The sequence below is a fragment of the Mustela nivalis genome (assembly GCF_964662115.1).
Source record: "Mustela nivalis genome assembly, chromosome: 8".
Classification (NCBI taxonomy): Eukaryota; Metazoa; Chordata; class Mammalia; order Carnivora; family Mustelidae; genus Mustela; species Mustela nivalis.
This window is the reverse complement of record NC_139027.1, coordinates 14,354,828-14,374,724: the sequence shown is the minus strand read 5'-3', so window position 1 is coordinate 14,374,724 and position 19,897 is coordinate 14,354,828. Positions and strand designations below refer to the sequence as shown.

The 19,897-nt window shown below is 41.3% G+C and overlaps 1 protein-coding gene across 1 annotated transcript; it reads left to right on the top strand.

Moving 5' to 3' along the window:
* Positions 1–202: 202 nt before the first annotated feature.
* LAPTM4A (lysosomal protein transmembrane 4 alpha) lies at positions 203–18,381 on the top strand. The gene is made up of 7 exons (XM_082744189.1): positions 203–850; positions 9,406–9,526; positions 13,341–13,417; positions 13,524–13,646; positions 16,065–16,160; positions 16,696–16,794; positions 17,757–18,381. The coding sequence occupies exons 1-7, from the start codon at positions 740–742 to the stop codon at positions 17,829–17,831; spliced, it is 702 nt and encodes a 233-aa protein (XP_082600315.1). The 5' UTR covers positions 203–739; the 3' UTR covers positions 17,832–18,381.
* The last annotated feature ends 1,516 nt before the right edge of the window (positions 18,382–19,897 follow it).

Sequence of the window (19,897 nt, the reverse complement as noted above, 5' to 3'; positions counted from 1 at the left end):
GCTCCCACCAAGAAGCCTTCAAAGTGAGGGAGTAGCGGAAAACTAAACCTAATTCCTCGGACCAGCCTCCAACCTCCACTCTCCCGCGAGGAAGGCCCCCAGCCGGGATTAGCCCCGCCCCTTTCTACTGGCACCGCCCCCGGTCCGCCAAATAATCGAGCTGCGCGCAAAGGTCACGTGAGCGGTCTCGGTCCCGTGACGCCTGCGAGGCAGTACGTGGCGGACATCACTCAACAAATCCGTTCGTGCCCGTTTCTACCACCATCCCATCTCGTCTATTCCTCTACCAATTAAATGCCTCTTTTCTTGCCGCTCTCGTCTTAGGGATGGTAAACTACCAGGTTACCCCGAACCTTTCTAGGCCTTCGAGCCAGCCCCTGCCCTCACATAAGAGGCGGGGATCGTTTAGCCCTGAGGCGAGTCGCGCTTCTGATTGGGCGTGACGTTTTGTCAATCTCCAAGTTTTTCCAATCAGGGGCCGAGTTCACCCAGCTTTCCTCTCTTCCATTGGCCTGTGCGCGAGGAGGGTGGAGGAAGAGGGGTAAACCGAGGTCGCGCGAGAGCGCCGCTCGGCACTCAGTGCGCAGGTGCGAAGGAGCTGGCTGGGGCCCGGGCCGGGGGCGGGCTTGAAGACGCGTCGTTTGGTGTTGGAAACTGTGGCACAGCTATCTGGGTTCGACCTTTGGGCGGAGAGCGTTTGTCAGGGGCCCATCCGAGAACGAAGCTTGTGAGATTCCCGATGGTGTCCATGACTTTCAAACGGAGCCGCAGCGACCGGTTCTACAGCACCCGGTGCTGCGGCTGTTGCCATGTCCGCACCGGGACGATCGTTCTGGGGACCTGGTACATGGTAAGGGCGGGCGGGGCTGGAGGGTTGGGGCTCAGGGGAATGCGCATGAGCGGGAGGTGGGGGAGCCGGGTCTGAAAGGAAGGGAGTGTTTATCGGGAGGGGTGGGACTGAAAACGGGGTGTTGGGTGGGGCGAGAAGGCATAAGGGAGTCTCTTTTTAGGGTGCTGTAACTTCGAGAGAAGGGAATCGGAGTGGGGGTGGGTGGGGATGCGGAGGTTGTTCCTTAGCTCCGGTTAGAGGAGAAGATCGGAGTGGGGAGAAGCAGAGGCTCTGTGGGCGGGCGGGGGAGGGGATGGAGAGTAGGGGGTAGGTGGGCGGGATGAGGATACTGGAATTTGGTGGGGAGTTCTGGAAACTACCTGATTTCGGTCCTCTTTGTACTGATCACGGGATCAGAACACTCTTCCACCTATGCTCCCTGGAATTTTTTTCTTTTCCCCGTACCAAACAATTAGAAATGGACCTTGAGAAGTGCAGCCTGGTTTCGACGTTGTCTTGCCTGGAAGGAAATCGAAAGATCCAGCTGTAACGCAGTTGTCTGTGCTTCCTGGTCTTGACTTGTTCCCTAGTGTTTGTGATGGAGGCAGAAACGCCTCTGTTGTAAATCTGGAGATTCTCCTGGAGGCAGTGCCTTTTGCCAGGATTTACGCTCGATCTGCCTTTTCCTGGTGCAACTAACTCCTGCCCATTAGACGCTTTTTATTCCGTTCTTTAAGAGACCTTTATTGAATGAAGCCTTCTCTGTTCTGGCCACATATACTAGCATTTCCTGGGTTCCAAGATCTATGTAGTTCTATGTCATGACCAAATGGACAGTGTTATTGGTTGCGTTTTTGAGATTTCTTACACCATCTCCAGTTTCCCTACACTTTGAAGCTAATTTATGACTGATGGGATAGCTTTAGGCTATAATGACTTCACTGAAGCTTTGACAAACTTCTCATACTATTGACTTCATTGTCTGCTTTCACAGTGACTTTGCTGTTTTTGTAGGGGTTTTTTGCTGTTTTGTTTTGGCATGAAGGATTGTGTCATTAATGGTAGTGTGTGGTTTCTGTTAACTTCTGTGAACTAGAAAAAAAGAAGGAAAGGCTTTATCACATTCTTTTTGCGTTTCTCTGTTATCATTACTTCCCTACCCAGTGCCTTGAAGTCATTACCATTTGAACAAACATCTGATGAGAATAAACTTAGGCAGATACGGTTTCCGGGCTGACCCCCAGGGGACTACTTCCGACCAGGGGATTATTTCTGACCACTCTGTTTTGTTTTATTTGTTTTATAGTTTTGTTTTATTGTTCTATATTCTTTGTTTTACATTAAAAACAACAAAATTTGGGGCGCCTGGGTGGCTCAGTGGGTTAAAGCCTCTGCCTTCAGCTCAGGTCATGATCTCAGGGTCCTGGGATCGAGCCCCACATCAGGCTCTCTGCTCAGCAGGAGCCTGCTTCCTCCTCTCTCTCTCTCTGCCTGCCTCTCTGCCTACTTGCGATCTCTGTCAAATAAATAAATAAAATCTTAAAAAAAAAAATAAAAACAAAACTTGAATGTGTAGGCTTATTTGCTTGTTTCTAGGTTTAATAGCTCTTAGTTTATATTAATATATTTAATATTCAGAAGCATCATATTATTGGTATAATTGCATCAGATTTCTCCTCAAAAATTCCCTTTTTAATATTTTAACTGCTTTGTAATATTGGACATTAAGCAGTTAATGGCAGTAACAGCATTGTATTTCTAATTTCGGTTTCTCTCCATTTTGCTCAGGATTTGGGTCTTTAGTTTCTTTTGTTAGTCCTTAGTTTTGCCTTCCATTCCCATAGATGAATCATTCAAATCTTTAGGGTCCTCAGCCCTCTTCCTCAACCACCCCTCCCTCATCTGTAGAAGATGACCTCCCTCCTACTGAACTGAGAAATTGTGTCCACCAGCTGGGACTCTTGCCTGCAAACCTAATCTTCCTGTTTCTTCTCAGATTCTTCTCTCCATTCACAGAACAAAGGATTTCTAACTCCTCCTCAAGAAGGAAATAACCACTATCCCAATTTCAACCATCTGAATATAATTGGCTGTATTTCTTCCCAGTCTTTTCTAGGCATATTTTTTTTTTCTTAATGCTGTGGGCTCAGCTCATAAAAATGGAAAGGAATAGCAGGAAAAAAATATGAATTATATACAGCAAAACCCAAAATGCAGGGAGAAAAACTTCAGTAAGGGCATTTATTCTCCACTGGAAGCACTTGATGTGAAAACGTTTTACACCTCTCCCTTTTTCCTTGCTTTAGTTTTCACAGTTTTAGTAGGAGGCCGTTCTTCTGTTGCATAGAGTTTGGGGTTAGCAGAACATTGTAAGCTTGTAAAATCAGTCTGTCCCTACATAAGGAATTTACCGATATTTGCAGTGTAAAAGTCTTTAGTGGACATATAAAAAGAATGAATTACAGGGATCATTTGTTATCTTTTATATTTCTATTAACCTGCCACACAAAGGATCTCAAATGTTCTTGTCTTGAAAATATCTGCTGTTAAGATACAGTATTACAGCGATTTTTGGAGCACATACACAAAAATGAAACTTAGGAGAAGGTGATCGTAACATCAGATTCTAATTGGATGAAGGACTGGGAAAAAGCCATTGGTTTTGCTGGTGACTTTAAAAAGTGTGACTTCAGTACCACAGCAATATAAAAAAAACAATTTCGGCTGATTGGGAAGGCATGTAACCTTTCAGAGAACAAGACCACCTACACAAAAGTGTAGTATAATACCTCTAAACAAAGAGGACTTTTCCAAACAGTGTATTTTGTTGCTGGAAGCTTCTTTATAAGACAGAAGTAATAAGAGCTTGAGTGAGATAGAATGCCACTTCCTCCTCCATTACCTTGTCAAGGATCCTTGCTTCCTCAGTTTCAGGTAGGAGGATATTTATGATCCTCTTTTTTTTTTTTTTTTTTTTAAAGATTTTATTTATTTATTTGACAGAGATCACAAGTAGGCAGAGAGGCAGAGAGAGAGAGAGAGGGGAGGAAGCTGGCTCCCTGCCGAGCAGAGACCCTGACATGGGGCTTGATCCCAGGACTCTGGGACCACGACCGGAACTGATGGCAGAGGTTTCAACCCACTTAGCCACCCAGGCACCCCACTCTTTTTTTTTTGTTTTGTTTTGTTTTAAGATTTTTATTTATTTATTTGAGAGAGAGAGAGAGAGATCACAAGTAGCCAGAGAGAGAGGGGAAGCAGGCTCCCCGCCGAGCAGAGCACCCCATGTGGGACTCAGTCCCAGGGCACTGAGATCATGATCTGAGCCAAAGGCAGAGGCTTAAACCACTGAGCCACCCAGGCACCTCTGTGCTGTTTGAAACCTGGGTTGAGGGGGGCAGCCCTCCCTCCTGCTGGGCCCAAGACACTGTATCAGTGAAGGTATCTGATACAGTGTCGCTGCTTTCCGGCAGCAGCTGGTCTAGTGTTAAGGCCATTCTAACACTGGACACGGTGAACTAAAATATTCTGTGATATTAAGTAGTGCAGCCAGTTTTATGCACCAGAGAGGTACCAGCCCGGAAGTGTTAGCTTTGGCATTTCAGATTGGAAAGAAGCATAATCCCTGGTTAAGGAATACAACATTTCAGAATGAACTCTAGTGTAAATGCTGGCTTTCCTCAAATTGTTTTCTCTGTTGTTCAGCCAGAGGATTTTAGGCAAGTTTGTTACGTAGTATAAGTTCAGATGTTCATTGAGTAATTGAAAGTAGGCTTATATAAGTGGGCTGTAGGACTGTCCTCCTTGGTTGATGTCCTGTTACAAGAATACATTGTGAACATTTGTAATAATTTTAGGTCTTGAAAAGACTTAATATATGGCTATTTTGTCATGAATGTCTCAGACATAGTCTGAAGTTTATAACTGGGAGAGAAGTGAAGACCGCTCTTCTCAAGCTCGGTTCCTTACCTCCCTTGTTCCTGTTACTTTAAATAAGAGTAAAGCCTGTTCATATTTCGAAGTTAGTATTTTTCCTCACACACTTTTTTGTGCCTCAGTAGGTTCGCATGTACTATCTCTTCTCCCCCCCCCCAAGTCATTTTTAAAATTTGTTTTTGTTAAAGATTTTATTTGAGAGAATGAGAGAGAGGGAGAAGAGAACATGAGAAGGGGGGGATGGGTCAGAGGGAGAAGCAGACTCCCTGCTGAGCACGGAGCCCCATCCTGGATTTGATCATGATGTGAGCCAAAGGCCGTTGCTTAACCAACTGAGCCACCCAGGCGCCCGCCCCCTCAAGTCACTTTTTAAAAAATTTTATTAAAGAACATGGCATATATAAAGAACAGTGAGATAGTATTAACATCTCCCATTTCCTCATCACCTAACTGACTGCTAACAACAGTTTGCCAATTCTGTTTAATTTTTTAGTGGTTAGCTCAGATGTTTTGTTGAAGCTTTTCTTGTTTCCCAGCTGGAGAGATCGGATTTCCTCACTGTATACCTGGAAAAGTTTTACATACCACTTGTATGAGCTTATTAAATAGTACTTATTACACAATTACTATTTTATTTTTCTCCCCCCACAAGATGTTCTCCTTGAGGGAAAAGGATGATAGATCTTACTCTATAAAATGTGTATAGTAGCTAGCTTGTTAATTAGAACATGTGAAGTATTCATTAGACTTTTGTAAGATAATAATTGTCTCCTTCCCAGAGTAGTAGGAATAACTAATTTGAAACTGCACCTACCAGTAAACAACAGGAGGTTTATATGTGTGTGAAACATTTAACAATTTATAGAGATCGCCTTTTTGATCTTTATCTGCTGAAAATGCTTCAGTGACTAGCAGTAAAGATTCTTCCTGCCTGTGAGACCCTTATCAGGATGCCCTGAAGCACGTACGTTGTTTTAATTACAGTCTCAGCAGATACTGGGCTGTGGCAAAACATACCGTGGGAACTTAAAGAATAATGATTTAAAACAAAAACCAGCTCCTGGGGAATCTTCTGGGATGGGTGTGGCAGTGAGATGAGAAAGCAAAGAGGAATTCCTTTCTGGAGGCGGAGTACTTCCTGGGTCTGATAACTGTTCCTTTGTGACAAGTAAAATCTATGCAACTGGTTTTTGTAATTGTTTACTTATACAAGGTGTATGGGAGGCTTGCAAAAATAATGCAAATCAAATAATTTGACCCAGTTTAACAGGACTGCTTCCACATTGAATGGTATGTCCATAGCGCATGCCATTGACATATTTGCTGTGTTCTGTATCTCGGTATTATGAGGTTTAGAAGTTAATCATTATTTTAATTACATTGTTGTTTTCTTTCCTGAATAAATAAAAGGAAAAAAAATCAACTGGGAATAAAGATTCTGAAGTTGTACAGAATGCTATTTGCAGAGAAATAAAGCTTTTATCAGGAATTTTACATTGTAAGACCATAAAATTGATTTTTTGAAAAATGCTCTGTGGAACTTAGAAATATCGACTGTGATCAAAAGTAGATAGCACAGGGCCTAAATACGAGCACAGGATGGGTGCTCAGTTTCAGATCACAAGGAGGATTTTCCAGGCTAATGCTTTAAAATGTAAGTTGAAGTTCTAATGATTATAGTGATCTAATGGTATATAATTAACTCAGTGAAGATTCAAATTGTGTGAGCTTATAAAGAAGTAACACTGCAGTTTATTTTATCATTTCTTGGTCTTTTTGATTAGAGCTGTGATTTCATACTCAGGGTTGTGACAGTGAAATGAAGTTTGAATTGTCGCTAATACTACAAGAAGATAATAGTGGATGAATCTGTGGCTTATCCATGTAAGAGAAAATAGATTTTGTAAGTCCTACATGCAATTAAAGTATTTAGGAGTTGGATTTTCCTTTCCTAAATATTTTATTTATGGAATTTATATTTAGGAAGGGAAAATTAAACTCAAATATTTTTGGTTGTGTCATTTCCTTCATTTAGTCATTGAGTTTGTGTTTTTCTTGAAATGAGAATTTTTTTTTTCTGTACTGTGCAGAGCTTTTTAACTATGACCATATTATTGTTAGCACAGAATAATTTGCTGAATTGATTTCACACTGATTTTCATATACAGAATCTATAAGGTTTCAGTAGATATATCTAATTGCTCAGTAACTAATTCACCTAGTTGGATGAACACTTGTTCATACACCACATGGTAGCCAAAACCCATTGCAATGAATTTGGAAAAAATCAGCCTTCAACCAGGGAGCCTCCTTGCAGTTTTGACTGTCCTTGGTAAGACCTTTCAGGAATTGAAGGATAAAGTACCTTGCTTTTGAGCATTTACTGAACATAATTTATTTGGACAATAAAGTTTATGAACATTTTATAACTTTAGATAATAGTTTCTTTTGGAGAGACCTCGAAACAGGAGTTGCTTAGGAAAATGGGTATAAGTGATCATGTGGCGCTCCAAAGCAGGTTGTCTTAAAAAGGACCAGGTTTGTATCCTAGCTCTGTCCTCTACTGTCTCAGTGAATTTATCACAAGTTATTTTCACTTGCTGAAACTTCGTTTTCTTACCTGCAAACGGGCTTTAGTAGAGGTTGTGAAGAATGAGTGAAGTGATACATGTGACTATCTATGCCTGCTGTACTGCTGTATAGTATATCCTCAGTAAATGTCAGTTGATTCTGAATTCAATATTGCGACATTGGATAGATCTCCTAATCTTATTGAATGATAGAAATTGGGTTGCTTGTCTTAGAGAATGTAAAGTGCCTTCAACTGAGAAACTGTTATTTCCCATTCAGGACAACAGAAGAGAGCTGCGTAACAGAGTTTGTTTAAAGTACTGTTGATGATAAGGCTCTAATGTTCTTAAAAGTATCATATTCAGATTTCACAAAGGGAAGAGGATGGGTTTGTGGACTTTGAAACAGGGAAGCCTAACTGCAGTCCGAGGTGGTTTTCTGTATTGAACCATTAACGGTACTGTTTTTGAGCACCTCGGGGTTAGGGTGCCTCCTGGGATACTGCCCGGATTCACTAACCTCTAGAGGCATAAATAATTTCTTCTTTAAATAGAGTTAGACCATGGTAGATTGGGAAAATTCACCAGATACTATGATGGAATTTCAGCAAGAAGCTTGACAAAAACTCAAGATGTTTCTCTGAAAGTGGTAAAGAATTTTATTCAGAAATTGCTAGTTAATGCGAAGAGGACAGCCTCTGGCCCCTCCTGTGCTTGGCCCTCTTCTCTTTTACTAGTGACTGAGATGGAGATACTGATACACACTGATCATATTTTGAAATGCTGGAAGCTAAAAGAGATAGGAAATCTGTAGGGTGTCCAAATCTAGGTCCGGAACCTCTTGACAGGCAAGAACACAGTACAGTGGAATTCACTGCAAATGTATAAGGGCTTATGCTTGGGCCTCTGAATCTACCTGTACAGGTTCCAGTGGTAGCTTAGCAGGATCAAGTGTGAAAAGGAATTAAGGGTTTGGGGGGGTTAACTCTCTCATGACGATCAACAAATTGATGGAGCCAGTGAGATTTCAGGCTGTGCTAGTTGAAATTTGTTAACTTCGGCTGTAGGAACTGAGATCTCTGTGCTCTGACCAGCTGATCTTACCTCATTTTCGTGGCATGTCCAACAAACTGGTGCATGTGTGCAGGAGAGCAGAAAGGAGGTAGTGAGGTAGCTGGACAGTGCTTAAACCATTGGAGAAATGCTTGAAATACCTGAATGTTTATTCCAGCAACGATTGTTTAGAGTCCTGCATCAGCTCCCCTTAAGTATTAGGGGAGCACTTACTGAAAAAGGGGAGCATGTTGTTTTAAAGGATAGAATTAAGGCCAGTAGGTGAAAGTGAAAATGACCTTTTTTAAGCATTTGAGTCAGGCCTAAGAGGAAATTAGTTTTCTCTAGTTAGATAGGACGCACTGTAGAGGAGTGTGAGGGTTATCTGATGGATCACTGTTTACTTAACTGATGGGTATTATATTTATCTGATGGATAAGGATGTTGGGTGAACTGTAGTTTCTTCCAGCCTGAAAATTCTGAGACTGGTGTGTGAATAAATACATGACTGAATACGAACAGTTTGTAATGATTCCTTTTAAATGTTTTGCCATTTTGTTTTGCTATTTATTAATACAGGTTCAGTGAAGACATTTATTCTCTGAAATATTTAAGTTTATACTTTAAGATAAATACTTATTTTTAGAGTGATATTGCATATTTTATCTGTAGGTAGTCTACTATTTTTCTTTTCTTTTTTTTTTTTTTAAAGATTTTATTCATTCATTTGAGAGAGACTGAGCACAAGCAGGGGGGAGAGGCAGAGGGAGAGGGAGAAGCAGGCTCCCCACTGAGCTGGGAGCCCGAGGTGGGGCTGGGATCCCAGGATATGGAGATCATAGCCTGAGCCAAAGGCATATGCTTAGCCATTTGAGCCACCCAGGTGCACCAGTCTGCTACTATTTTCTTTCTTTGTTACTGCAACTAGAATAGTTTAAACATGGGAAGGCATCTAAAGATTGTGGTGAAGACTGTTCCCTGATTAATAATATAATTGATAATATCTTATCTTTCCAGGTGATAAACCTATTGATGGCAATTTTGCTGACTGTGGAAGTAACTCATCCAAACTCAATGCCAGCTGTCAACATTCAGTATGAAGTCATTGGCAATTACTATTCATCTGAGAGAATGGCTGGTACGTTTTTAGTTGAAAACATCTCCTGCTAATTACATACACACACAAAAGTATTTAGAGGATGGATTAAATTGTATTTAAGTTATTCTGCTTGCTGAGGCATAACAGTATTTTTTGTGGGGTTTTCAAAGATACTCAGTGAGAATTATAATTGAGCACTTCTGGCCAGAAAATGTTACGGACTACTAGAAGATTTTTTGAGAAATATACATTGTATACCTTGATTCTTGTCAGTGCTGTGGACATACGAAGAAATTACAAAAAGACTTGTAAGCCTTTAAGGTCAGCTGACAAGTATAGTAGAAAATGGGAACAAATAGGCTTACAGGAAAATAGGAAATACGAATTATTGGAAAATTTGCTGATTATCTTTTGCTCGGGGTCACAATTCTAAATAATATTTCAATCATTTGGATGAAGGAAGACAGTGTTGAAGTTAAAAATAGAAGATGTTCATGGAAATTACCTTTTTAAATATTTTAATTCTGTGATAGCATTTTCATTGTTTATCTTTCTCTGAAATACACATGCAGAAAAATTCTAGTTAAGATTTTATATTGGGTGCCTGAGTGGCTCAGTCCGTTACGCGTCTTCCTTCAGCTTGGGGTGTGATCCCAGGGTCCTGGGATTGAGTACTGCCTTTGGCTTCCTGCTCAGCAAGGAGTCTGCTGCTGCTGCAGCCCCCCCCCCCCGCTCATGATCTCTCTCTCTCTCTCTCAAATAATAAAAAATAAAAAAGATTTCATATAATAAATGTTAGAAATTTAATATTTGAACAGAAAATTTTGCCTCAAGCTTTTCAGTGCAAAGTTTTTCATTTTTAAAATTTCACTTCAGAAAAATTTTCTGAGTACTCATGTCTGTAATGTTACAGGATCCAAGTTATATTTTTAGGTTTATTGGTTTTTATTATAAATTCTTGATCTTCATTACATTTGTGATCCTCTTGGATAAATGTATCAAGTTTTTAAAACAAATTTGGTGGTTAATTCATTCACTGTCCAGAGGGCTAACTGCTGTTTCTAGGATTCAGGTAGAGTTTTGTGGCCATCTGTTGACATTGTAGTATGAAAATACTAAAATCACACTGTGATTTTATTTAAAATCACACTGTGATTTAATCACACTGTGTTTAAATGCTATTTTAACGAGTCTTCTGATTGTCTCTTCAGATACATAATCCTTTACTTCTGTTGTCAAATGTCATAAAAGAGGTACTGAGTACTTACTAGAAATATCCTTCCTGGCATTTGTTTTTTCTTCCTGAGTTAGTCTATTTCTATTTAAAAACCAAAATAACTGGGGCACCTGGGAGGCTCAGTGGGTTGTGCCTCTGCCTTTGGCTTAGGTCATGATCTGATCTCAGGGTGCTGGGATCAAGCCTCACATTGGCCTCTCTGCTCAGCAGGGAGCCTGCCTCCCCCTCTCTCTTTGCCTGCCTCTCTGCCTCCTTATATCTCTGTCAAATACATAAATAAAATCTTTAAAAAAACCCCAAAATAACAATAATGTATAAAATGTTAGTTTTTAATGGCTGTTATTTTGTACTTTAGGCTGTAAAATTATGCACAACCTGCTATTATCAACATTTTTTCCAGCATGCAGTGTCATCGTGTGTTTCTCTTAAAATCAAGGTGTAGAAAAAGATTCATGGCTATTGACATTCTTGGAGGTCTATACAACCGGCCGCCTTGGCTTGAGCTGCCGGGATGGGGTCACAGGTTTCCTGCATGTTGTGTGAGTGCTGTGCCTGCTGTAGAGAGAATCAGACACATTCGTTATTGTACTGGTGTTGATTACGGTTCTGCCAGAGCCTCTATTCTTGACAGTATAAAAATGCATAATACTTAGTCATACGGTAGTTTGTGTCTCTTTGGAAGTGGAAAGTTGACTTTCCCATGACCCAGTGTTATAATGGCAAGTTAAGTTCTGATCATTGGCCTGCCAGCTGATTTTATTTTTATTTTCATTTTTATTTATTTGAGAGAGAGACAGTGAGAGAGCACGAGAGGGAGGTCAGAGGGAGAAGCAGACTGCCCGTGGAGCTGGGAGCCCGATGCGGGGCTTGATCCCGGGACTCCTGAGCTGAAGGCAGTTGCTTAACCAACTGAGCCACCCAGGAGCCCCTGTTTTTATTTTTAAGATGATTTTTTTGAGAGAGGAAGAGAGAGAGAGCATGCACTGCACAAGCTGAGAGAGCAGCAGAGGGAGAAGGAGAAGCATACTCGCTGCCGAGCAGGGCGCCGGTGCAGGGCCTTATCCCGTGACCCTGAGATCATACCCAATCCAAAGGCTGACACTTAACCTCCTGAGCCACCCAGATGCCCTGACCTGCTGGCTGATTTTAAATAAAAAGGTTCATGGTTAGTTATTTTTAATCAGCTAAACAATATGGGATGAGATGCTTCTGCAACATACACAATCTGTTTTTCAAATAAGAATTTAACTTCATATTCACGTTGTTAATGGGTGAACACTTGGGGGCCCCCTGGAGGAGCTTCTTAAATGTGGTGGTGGCTGGAAACTTGAGGTTCATATCTGGGTCCTTAGCCCTCATATTTTGTTTGCTTTATTGAGCGGAGCGTCTCTTGTTCTCAGTATCTTACATGTGTTTTTCACCTGTCCTCCCATTTCTCCCCTATTTTGCTATAGGGCAAAAGAGGGCTGTTCTTAACCTAATTTAGTGCCAGGTATCGATGATGCTTGTACTACTGCCAAGTGACAAGATGATCTATGACAGTTATCTAATAGTGGGAATATTCAGCAGTTACTCAGTTATCCATCATTATTAGTACCCTTCTGGTTCTTAATCTCTATCCAGAGGCAAAGAATTAACTTCAGATCTGTGCTAAGAAACTCAGGTCATGTGTGACTTAGTATTGTTGAGCTTACTCTGTTGGTTTGTGAGGCAGTTAATGAACTTGGATAATGCAGAGGAAGCAGACAACTTGAGAGGGAGGTGGGGAACAAAGAAAAGGCCTGTAAAGTAGTAGAGAAATCATGAGGAGGAAATGAGAAGCAGCGAGTTCACATGTTGGGATGGGGGAGAGGAGGTTAATGGAGAACCTTGAATTTTTTTTTTTTTTTTAAAGATTTTATCTATTTTATTTGACAGAGATCACAAGTAGGCAGAGAGGCAGGCAGAGAGAGAGGAGGAAGCAGGCTCCCTGCTGAGCAGAGAGCCCGATGCGGGACTCGATCCCAGGACCCTGAGATCATGACCCGAGCTGAAGGCAGCGGCTTAACCCACTAAGCCACCCAGGCGCCCCAGAACCTTGAATTTTTGATTGTGCATTTTCTCTGGGGCCGGAGGTGGCAGGTGTAATGCTCTGTATTTAATACATGTGTGTCTTTCAAGCAAGTACCAACCTTTCCCTGCTGTGGAACCCTGCTTAGCTCACAAGATCCAGCTTGTGTCATTTCTTTGTATTTTTTTCCTGATTCCCCAGGGAAAGCCAATTGTTTCTGGTGTAGCACTTGCCACTTTGGATTTTAATTCTCAGTTCGCATGCCTTCAGTCTCTTAGACCCTGGGCAGAAATCTGTCTCCTTAGCTGAGTGGTTGATGATAAGAGTCAGTGAGTTATAGCCAATTTAATAAACAGGAAAAACAAAGTCATGAATTCTTCAAGCATCATTACTTAATGCCGAGACATTTTTTTTTCTTAAAATGCCTTGGTCTTAAATATTTTCATAGCTCATCCTAAAAATACTAATTTTTTAAGCTAGCTTTAAAATGTTATTTTGTCATGAAGAGTCTTGTTCTTTTTGTTATGTAAGTAGCTTAATTAGATTTTCTGTTTCTGTTTTCTTAGATAATGCCTGTGTTCTTTTTGCCGTCTCTGTTCTTATGTTTATAATCAGTTCAATGCTGGTATATGGAGCAATTTCTGTAAGTATCCTATATTTTTGACTTCTAGAGTTTGACCTTTACTGAGTAGTACTTAATAATTTCATATTTGTGTTGTGATGTTGTGGTTGTTCTCTTTTGTCTTCAGTATCAAGTGGGTTGGCTGATTCCATTCTTCTGTTACCGGCTTTTTGACTTCGTTCTCAGTTGCCTGGTTGCTATCAGTTCTCTTACTTACTTGCCAAGAATCAAGGAGTATCTGGATCAATTAGTAAGTGTGTATGCTAGTCTAGTGTTTTTTCTTTAAGTAAAATACTTAAATAGAAATTTTGAGTCCCTTTTAGGTACTATTATTTTAATTACCCTACTTTTAAAAACTGCTTTAAAATAATTACTACTAAATTACCATGTTGAAACCAGTAAGATACAGGTAGAATACCCTCTTACTATACCATTTGGATATTGCAGGATTAAAAGTCTCTAAAGATGGATGTCATGGAGTCTAAGGAGTAGGTCAACTTCAGTTTTGAGTACACTGGTATCATAATTTGGCTCTAGAGGTTTCTCGCTCTGTTCAGAGGTGGAGCAGTCCCGTGAACCCCTTAGTAAGCTGAAGTGTTGTAAATGTTTTCTCAGACCCCCCAGATACTCTTCTCAGTCTGCTCCGATAACCGAGGGCACGCCTTGCTAACAGAGGCACAGAGTAAATTGAGGTAAAGCACAGATGCCCACCGACAAAGTTCACTGCTCCGGCGGCTGGATGCTGAGATGCTGGGTGGAGCTCTCGCTACCTGGAGTCCAGATAAATGAAAGTTCTTTTCAAAAGTGCTGTGTTGTATAAATTTTCTCCCTACTTCCAGATTTCCTGCCTAGTCCATTTTGCATACCACCAAATTTATCATTCATTCATTCCAAAAATGCTAGATGTTTATGTTAACGTATGAGGCACTTTGCTGCATTCTTGGGATACATCGGTAGAACCAGTGAAGGAATTGGAAAATTGACAGTTACTGCATTAAAACAGTGGTAAAAGGCTGTGAAGGAGAAGGGTGAGCTGCGTGAGTGGGTGTCACAGGGTGTCAGACGTGGGCTGGGAAGCCAGACTTGAATTGCACTCATGAGTCTGAGTGGGAATGAAGACAGGGAAGATACAGAAGCAGATGTTCCAGGTCACAGAGACCCCTCGAGGTCGGAAGGAACATTGTGTGTGTAGTCAGCGGACTATAAGGTGACCATGGTGATTGTGACCATGGTGGCTGGCACATAGATTAAGGGGGGAAGCAAAGCAACATGTGATGAACTGGAGAGAAGCAGCTGGGGACAGGGCCTAGTGTCCTGGTTGGCCGTGGTCAGAAGGTTCCTCATTCTAGATCTCTTTTGCCATGTCTGGCTAAAAAATTGGAAACCACCTGAATGAAAGCCGTAGCATTCCCCCATGGGCTGGTCCCATTTAGTTTTTGTCTCTTTATAAATGAAGTCTTAAAGCAGAGTTTTGTCCCAAGGAGACATTTAGCTAGGGTTTGGAGTTGGTGTGTGGGTACTTTGTTATTTTTTTGGTCCTTTGGGATTTTTGCGTGCTGCTTTTTTATAAAAATTATTTGGGCCTTTGTGTTGACATTTCCATTAAAAAATGTGTTTTCAAAAATTAGATGAGCTTTAAAGGAGAACATAGAATGAATTTTTTTTACTATTCTTTAACAGACTCCAATGGTTTCTCCTTCTGTTATAGTCATTTGGTCTCTCAGACTGGCAAGTTCCTTCTCTGTTGGCCGGCTTTTAAATCCTTAATTATTATTTCATAATGCCCTTCTGAAACCCAGCTCACTGACTTGTACACAATAAATGCTAAGTAACTATTTGAGTAAATGAAGTTGACCCTTCACAGTAGAGTGCATTATGTCTGCAGTGAATCACAGAAGTCTGCGTGCTTTTATAACTGGCGGCATGCCTTCTTTTTGCCCCTTTCTGAGGAGTATTGAGACTGATGATTGGCTTTTAGAAAAATTAATTTCCCGAGGTAGGATTAAATGACCCCATGAAACTTAGGTAAGTCTTAGCACCTCCTGACCTGGTGACTCAGGGACTAATCTGTAGTTGTATACAGGAGATAGTGCATTTCCAAAGGCCAGAAAGATGTAGAATAGTGAGAAGTAAAGAGAAGATGAGCTCAGCATGCTGGACAGCAGTATTCAGATGTGTGTGGCATTTCAGTGGCGTGCATTAGTGAGGATGACACTTAAAGGTACCACGAGTTAAGTTCTGTTCGTAAGTTTTTATTGGAAGTCAGTTCTGACTTTGGTGCCTTTTCTTTGTATTTCTAAGATGCTCTCTAGGCTCTGGTGAAGTGCAAGTTGTGTGTATGTGTTTAATTAATAAACTTCATGGTTTAGAGCAGTTTTAGGTTATCGGCAAAACTGAATGGAAAGTGCCCACCTCCCACTCCCCCACTGTCCACATCCTAAACCATAGTGGTCCATCTGTCACAAGTGATGGGCCTGCACGGACATGTCATCATCACCCAGAGCTCATAGCTTACTCGAGGGTTTACTTGTGCTGTACATTGTGTAGGTTTGGGCAAGTGTGTAGTGACGTAAAGTAGTCACTGTGGTGTCAAGCAATAGTTTCACTGCCCTAAAAATCCTTTCCAGTCTGCTTGTTCACCTCTCCTCTCCCCGGCTTTGTTTTATAGCCTGATTTTCCCTACAAAGACGACCTCCTGGCATTGGACTCCAGCTGCCTTCTCTTCATTGTTCTTGTGTTCTTCGCCTTATTCATCATTTTTAAGGTGAGTTGCTGACTAAATGTTTGGGCAGCCAGTTAGACTGAGACACTGTCTAAGCCTTTTTGTTGCCTTTTCTCCTTAGAGTTCACAGTTAGGGGACAGTGTTTACTCTGACATAGTAGTAAAGGTAGCATCTGAGGGATGTCCTCCCTTTTGTTTCCAGAGAGTGTTTGGAAATGCCAGGATCCTTCCTAGTGTAAGGCACATCATGTTTTTGGAAGTAGTTCATGATTTGATTGAAAATCTATTAAAGTTCCAAAGGTTCAGAGATGGAATTTCTTTTGCAGCACAGTGGTTACCAGACCTGAAGTAAAACCCCCGTTCTGGTTTGTCTAGAAAATCCTATCAGTGAAACTTGTAATAGTTAAGTGTGAGCAGGTCGGGAAAAGGCCTGGCCTGTGCTAGGTTCAGATGGATGTCTGTTCCCTTCTCCACGGAGCATGCGTTGCGGGGAAAGCATACCTCAGCTTACTAACTTTTTAGAGCAGGTGGTCTGTTGAGTTTCTAGCAGATGGAAATTTTGTTTGCATTATTTCAGGCATATCTAATCAACTGCGTTTGGAACTGCTACAAGTATATCAACAACAGAAACCTTCCAGAGATCGCCGTGTACCCTGCCTTTGAAGCACCTCCGCAGGTGAGTGACCTTTTAGTATAGTCCGTCTTATAGTATAGTCAGTAGCCATTATTGATGATTCTCAGAGCCTAGATCTTGACTTTCTCTTCAGTGCCATAGGTATGGTTTCGGGCATGGAGAGCTTTCATCTGCAGGCCTGAGCATTTCCCTTTGCAAACCTGGGTGCGTGGGGGAGGGGCCGCCTGCGCTGCTCATTCCATTTCATTCCTTGGAGTCTCCCGGAGGGTTGCATTTTGCAGGGGAGATCAGACAGGAGGCAGCCCTGTGAGCCGTGCCAGGCTCGTGGCTTCTGGAACTTCTGAGGATGGGGTACCATCGTCTGCAGCTTGTGTTGCTTTCAGAAAACATCCCCACGGTTGGAAGGGGAAGCTGATTTTTCTGTGGGGAGATGAATGTCATGGGTTCTGTGAGTCTGTGGGGCGCCTACTTCTAGGGGCTCTTTAGTTGCTGCTGTATTAGCTCTTCATGGTTTTCAACATGTAGAATGTATGTGGCGAGTGTAGGGCCAGCTTGTCACACTTGGAGTCACTTGGCTGGAATGCCCCTCCTACACAGATGTGGCCTTTACCCCGGAAGAAGTGGTAGAAGCACCTGATCCAGATTATGGTTCTGATGAAGTCCAGGATCCAGTATCTTACCAGAGGCTTCCTTTCCTGTAGTTTCGCAGCCCCTGAGGCACTGGTACTTTGTCAGTCACATTGTGGTACCAAAGGACCCTGCCTTTCCAGTCAAGGTGTCCTGGTAGTCTCGGGGGTGTGTTCAGAAGCAAAATCGGCCTCTCTCCCCTCCATCCCTCTGTCTTTAGCGGTCTTGGATCAGATGCTCACCTCCAGTTACCAGTCCTCTCTACGCTCAGGAACTTTTTAGCTCACAAATTCTTCAGCTAAAATCTGAAAGCTGAATTATTCCAGGTAGGATTGTAAAGGCGCTTTAAGTCCAATATAATTTTTTTCTCTCTTCAGTATGTTTTGCCAACCTATGAAATGGCCGTGAAGATGCCTGAGAAAGAGCCACCGCCTCCTTACATACCTGCCTGAAGAAATTCTGCCTTTGTCAATAAACCCTATACCAGCTTTTTGTCTTGTTTATTTTACAGAATGCTGCAATACAGGGCTCTTCAAACTTGTTTGATATAAAATACATTTTCCTTTGTTTAAGCATTTATTTTCAAACACTAACAAGCCTTTTGGACATCTATTCAAAGTCTTTTTGTTTTGTTTTGTTAAGTCTCTACATTTTAATAGTATTTGGAGACAATCTAGGTTAAGCAAGAGCAAAGTGCCATTGTTTGCCTTTAATGGGGGGTGGGGAGGGGTCTTCTCTACACATTCTCTTTTTTAACTTTGCACTTTCTTTATATGATAGTTTGCATTTTGGCTCTTTGCTGCCCTGGATACTTTCAGGAAGAATGACTTAAGTATTCAGGGTGAATAAGTTGGTTATAAGATCTGAAGTTCTCAGCTATGAGAACAGGAACAATACATAACATTTTAACTTTTGACTGTGGAAGATGACGGTTGCATGTTTCTAATTTGTATGTGTTTTCCATCTTTGTGATAAGATGCTTTAATAAATCTCTTAAATATTTACTGTTGTCATTTTTTAAAAAGTCCATTATCCTCTGTTAGATAGAATTTAACATTTTCCATTACAATAAACTCAGACTGTCACGGTCTTCTGGTACTTTGAGAATATAATGCAGGCTTAACTAGAAAGCATTTATTTAGTCCAGTTACTCAAATATTATTTAAAGTTATGGTGAAGATATTACTTGCATCACAGGCCAGAAATTATTAATGGTTTGTTAGAAAAATTATATGATAAGGTTAGCAAGCTGTGTTTTTATGTAGAATCATTTAGTATTTAGTTAACGAGTTCGTCAAGAATAATTCAGTTAGGGGCACCTGGGTGGCTCAGTCATTTAAGCACCTGCCTTCAGCTCAGGTCATGATCCGGGCTTCCTGAGATGGAGCCCTTCATGGGGCTCAGTGGGGAGTCTGCTTCTCCCTCTCCCTGCTGCTCCTCCTGTTTGTGCGCTCTGTCAGTTGAACAAATATCTTAAAGAATTCAGTAATTAAAGAATGATTTAAAAATGCCTCAGGTTAGCTTCAGAGAGGAGCCAAAGAGAAAGCAAGCCAACTGCGACTTACAGACCGTACAACTAAAACATTTCTCCTAAAAATACTCCAGCCTGCATCTTGTTAAGAGTGTAGCAATAGTGGCCTCACACACATCGACCATATAGACACATGAACGTATTTGACACATTCTTTAAGGGTTAATGACATTGTTTGACGCAAGGTCACTTTTACAAACACCCGCCACCACCAAAACAAAGAGTAAACTTTATATTTAGGAGGTACAGTTTTGTCTGGGAGTAGACCCATTTTTGGGTAGTATAAGATATTTTACTGGTCTTATGATTTTAGGACATTTGAAAATTAAGGATGATTTTTCTGGGCTAGGTCTCAACTTCATTACTTTATAAAAAAGAAATCTTGGAAGTCCATGAAGTTTCCTTAGTTACTGTTGGTTTATTTGAGTTCTCTGATGAAGATCATGCTAAATAGCATTTAGATATTAATCAAACTCTTCCTAGCTTTTTAGTAGTGGTGGGATTACATCCAAATATGAATACATCAGGACCCTGATTTGGTGGGGCACCTTTTAGGACCGGGGTAGGCGTGGCTTTTGCCTGCAATCCATGGCCGAACCCAGTGGGCCCAGCTGGGTATCGTTCCTCCTGGAGGGGAAGTGGTGGGCCTTCATGACCTTTAATCACGACTTCATTTGAAACAGGTTTATCTTGGAAAATGACACAGGCCGTAGACTTTATGAAGAACAGTCCCAATGTGTTAAACCTAATCATTTTCCCTAAGGCAGGGGAAAAACTTGCACGATTGTTAAGGGGTCATGTTCCCAGTAAAGGGAAATTTGTTGTCATGTAACAGTTAAATATCCTCAATATGCCAAAATTGTTTGCCTTAAAAAGAATTTTTTTTTTCTTCAGCTAGTTTTGGAGAAAAAATGTTAGTAGATTAGTCTATCTGACTCTGAAATTCAGGTGGAGACAACACTGAAAGATAAACGTTTAGATGTTTGG

Bases quoted from the DNA above. Each gene is read 5' to 3' on its own strand.
- LAPTM4A (XM_082744189.1), top strand. From the start codon at position 740: ATGGTGTCCATGACTTTCAAACGGAGCCGCAGCGACCGGTTCTACAGC. The intron at 9,527-13,340 runs GTACGTTTTTAG...CTGTTTTCTTAG, and splicing joins TTCATCTGAGAGAATGGCTG to ATAATGCCTGTGTTCTTTTT. The intron at 16,161-16,695 runs GTGAGTTGCTGA...GCATTATTTCAG, and splicing joins CCTTATTCATCATTTTTAAG to GCATATCTAATCAACTGCGT.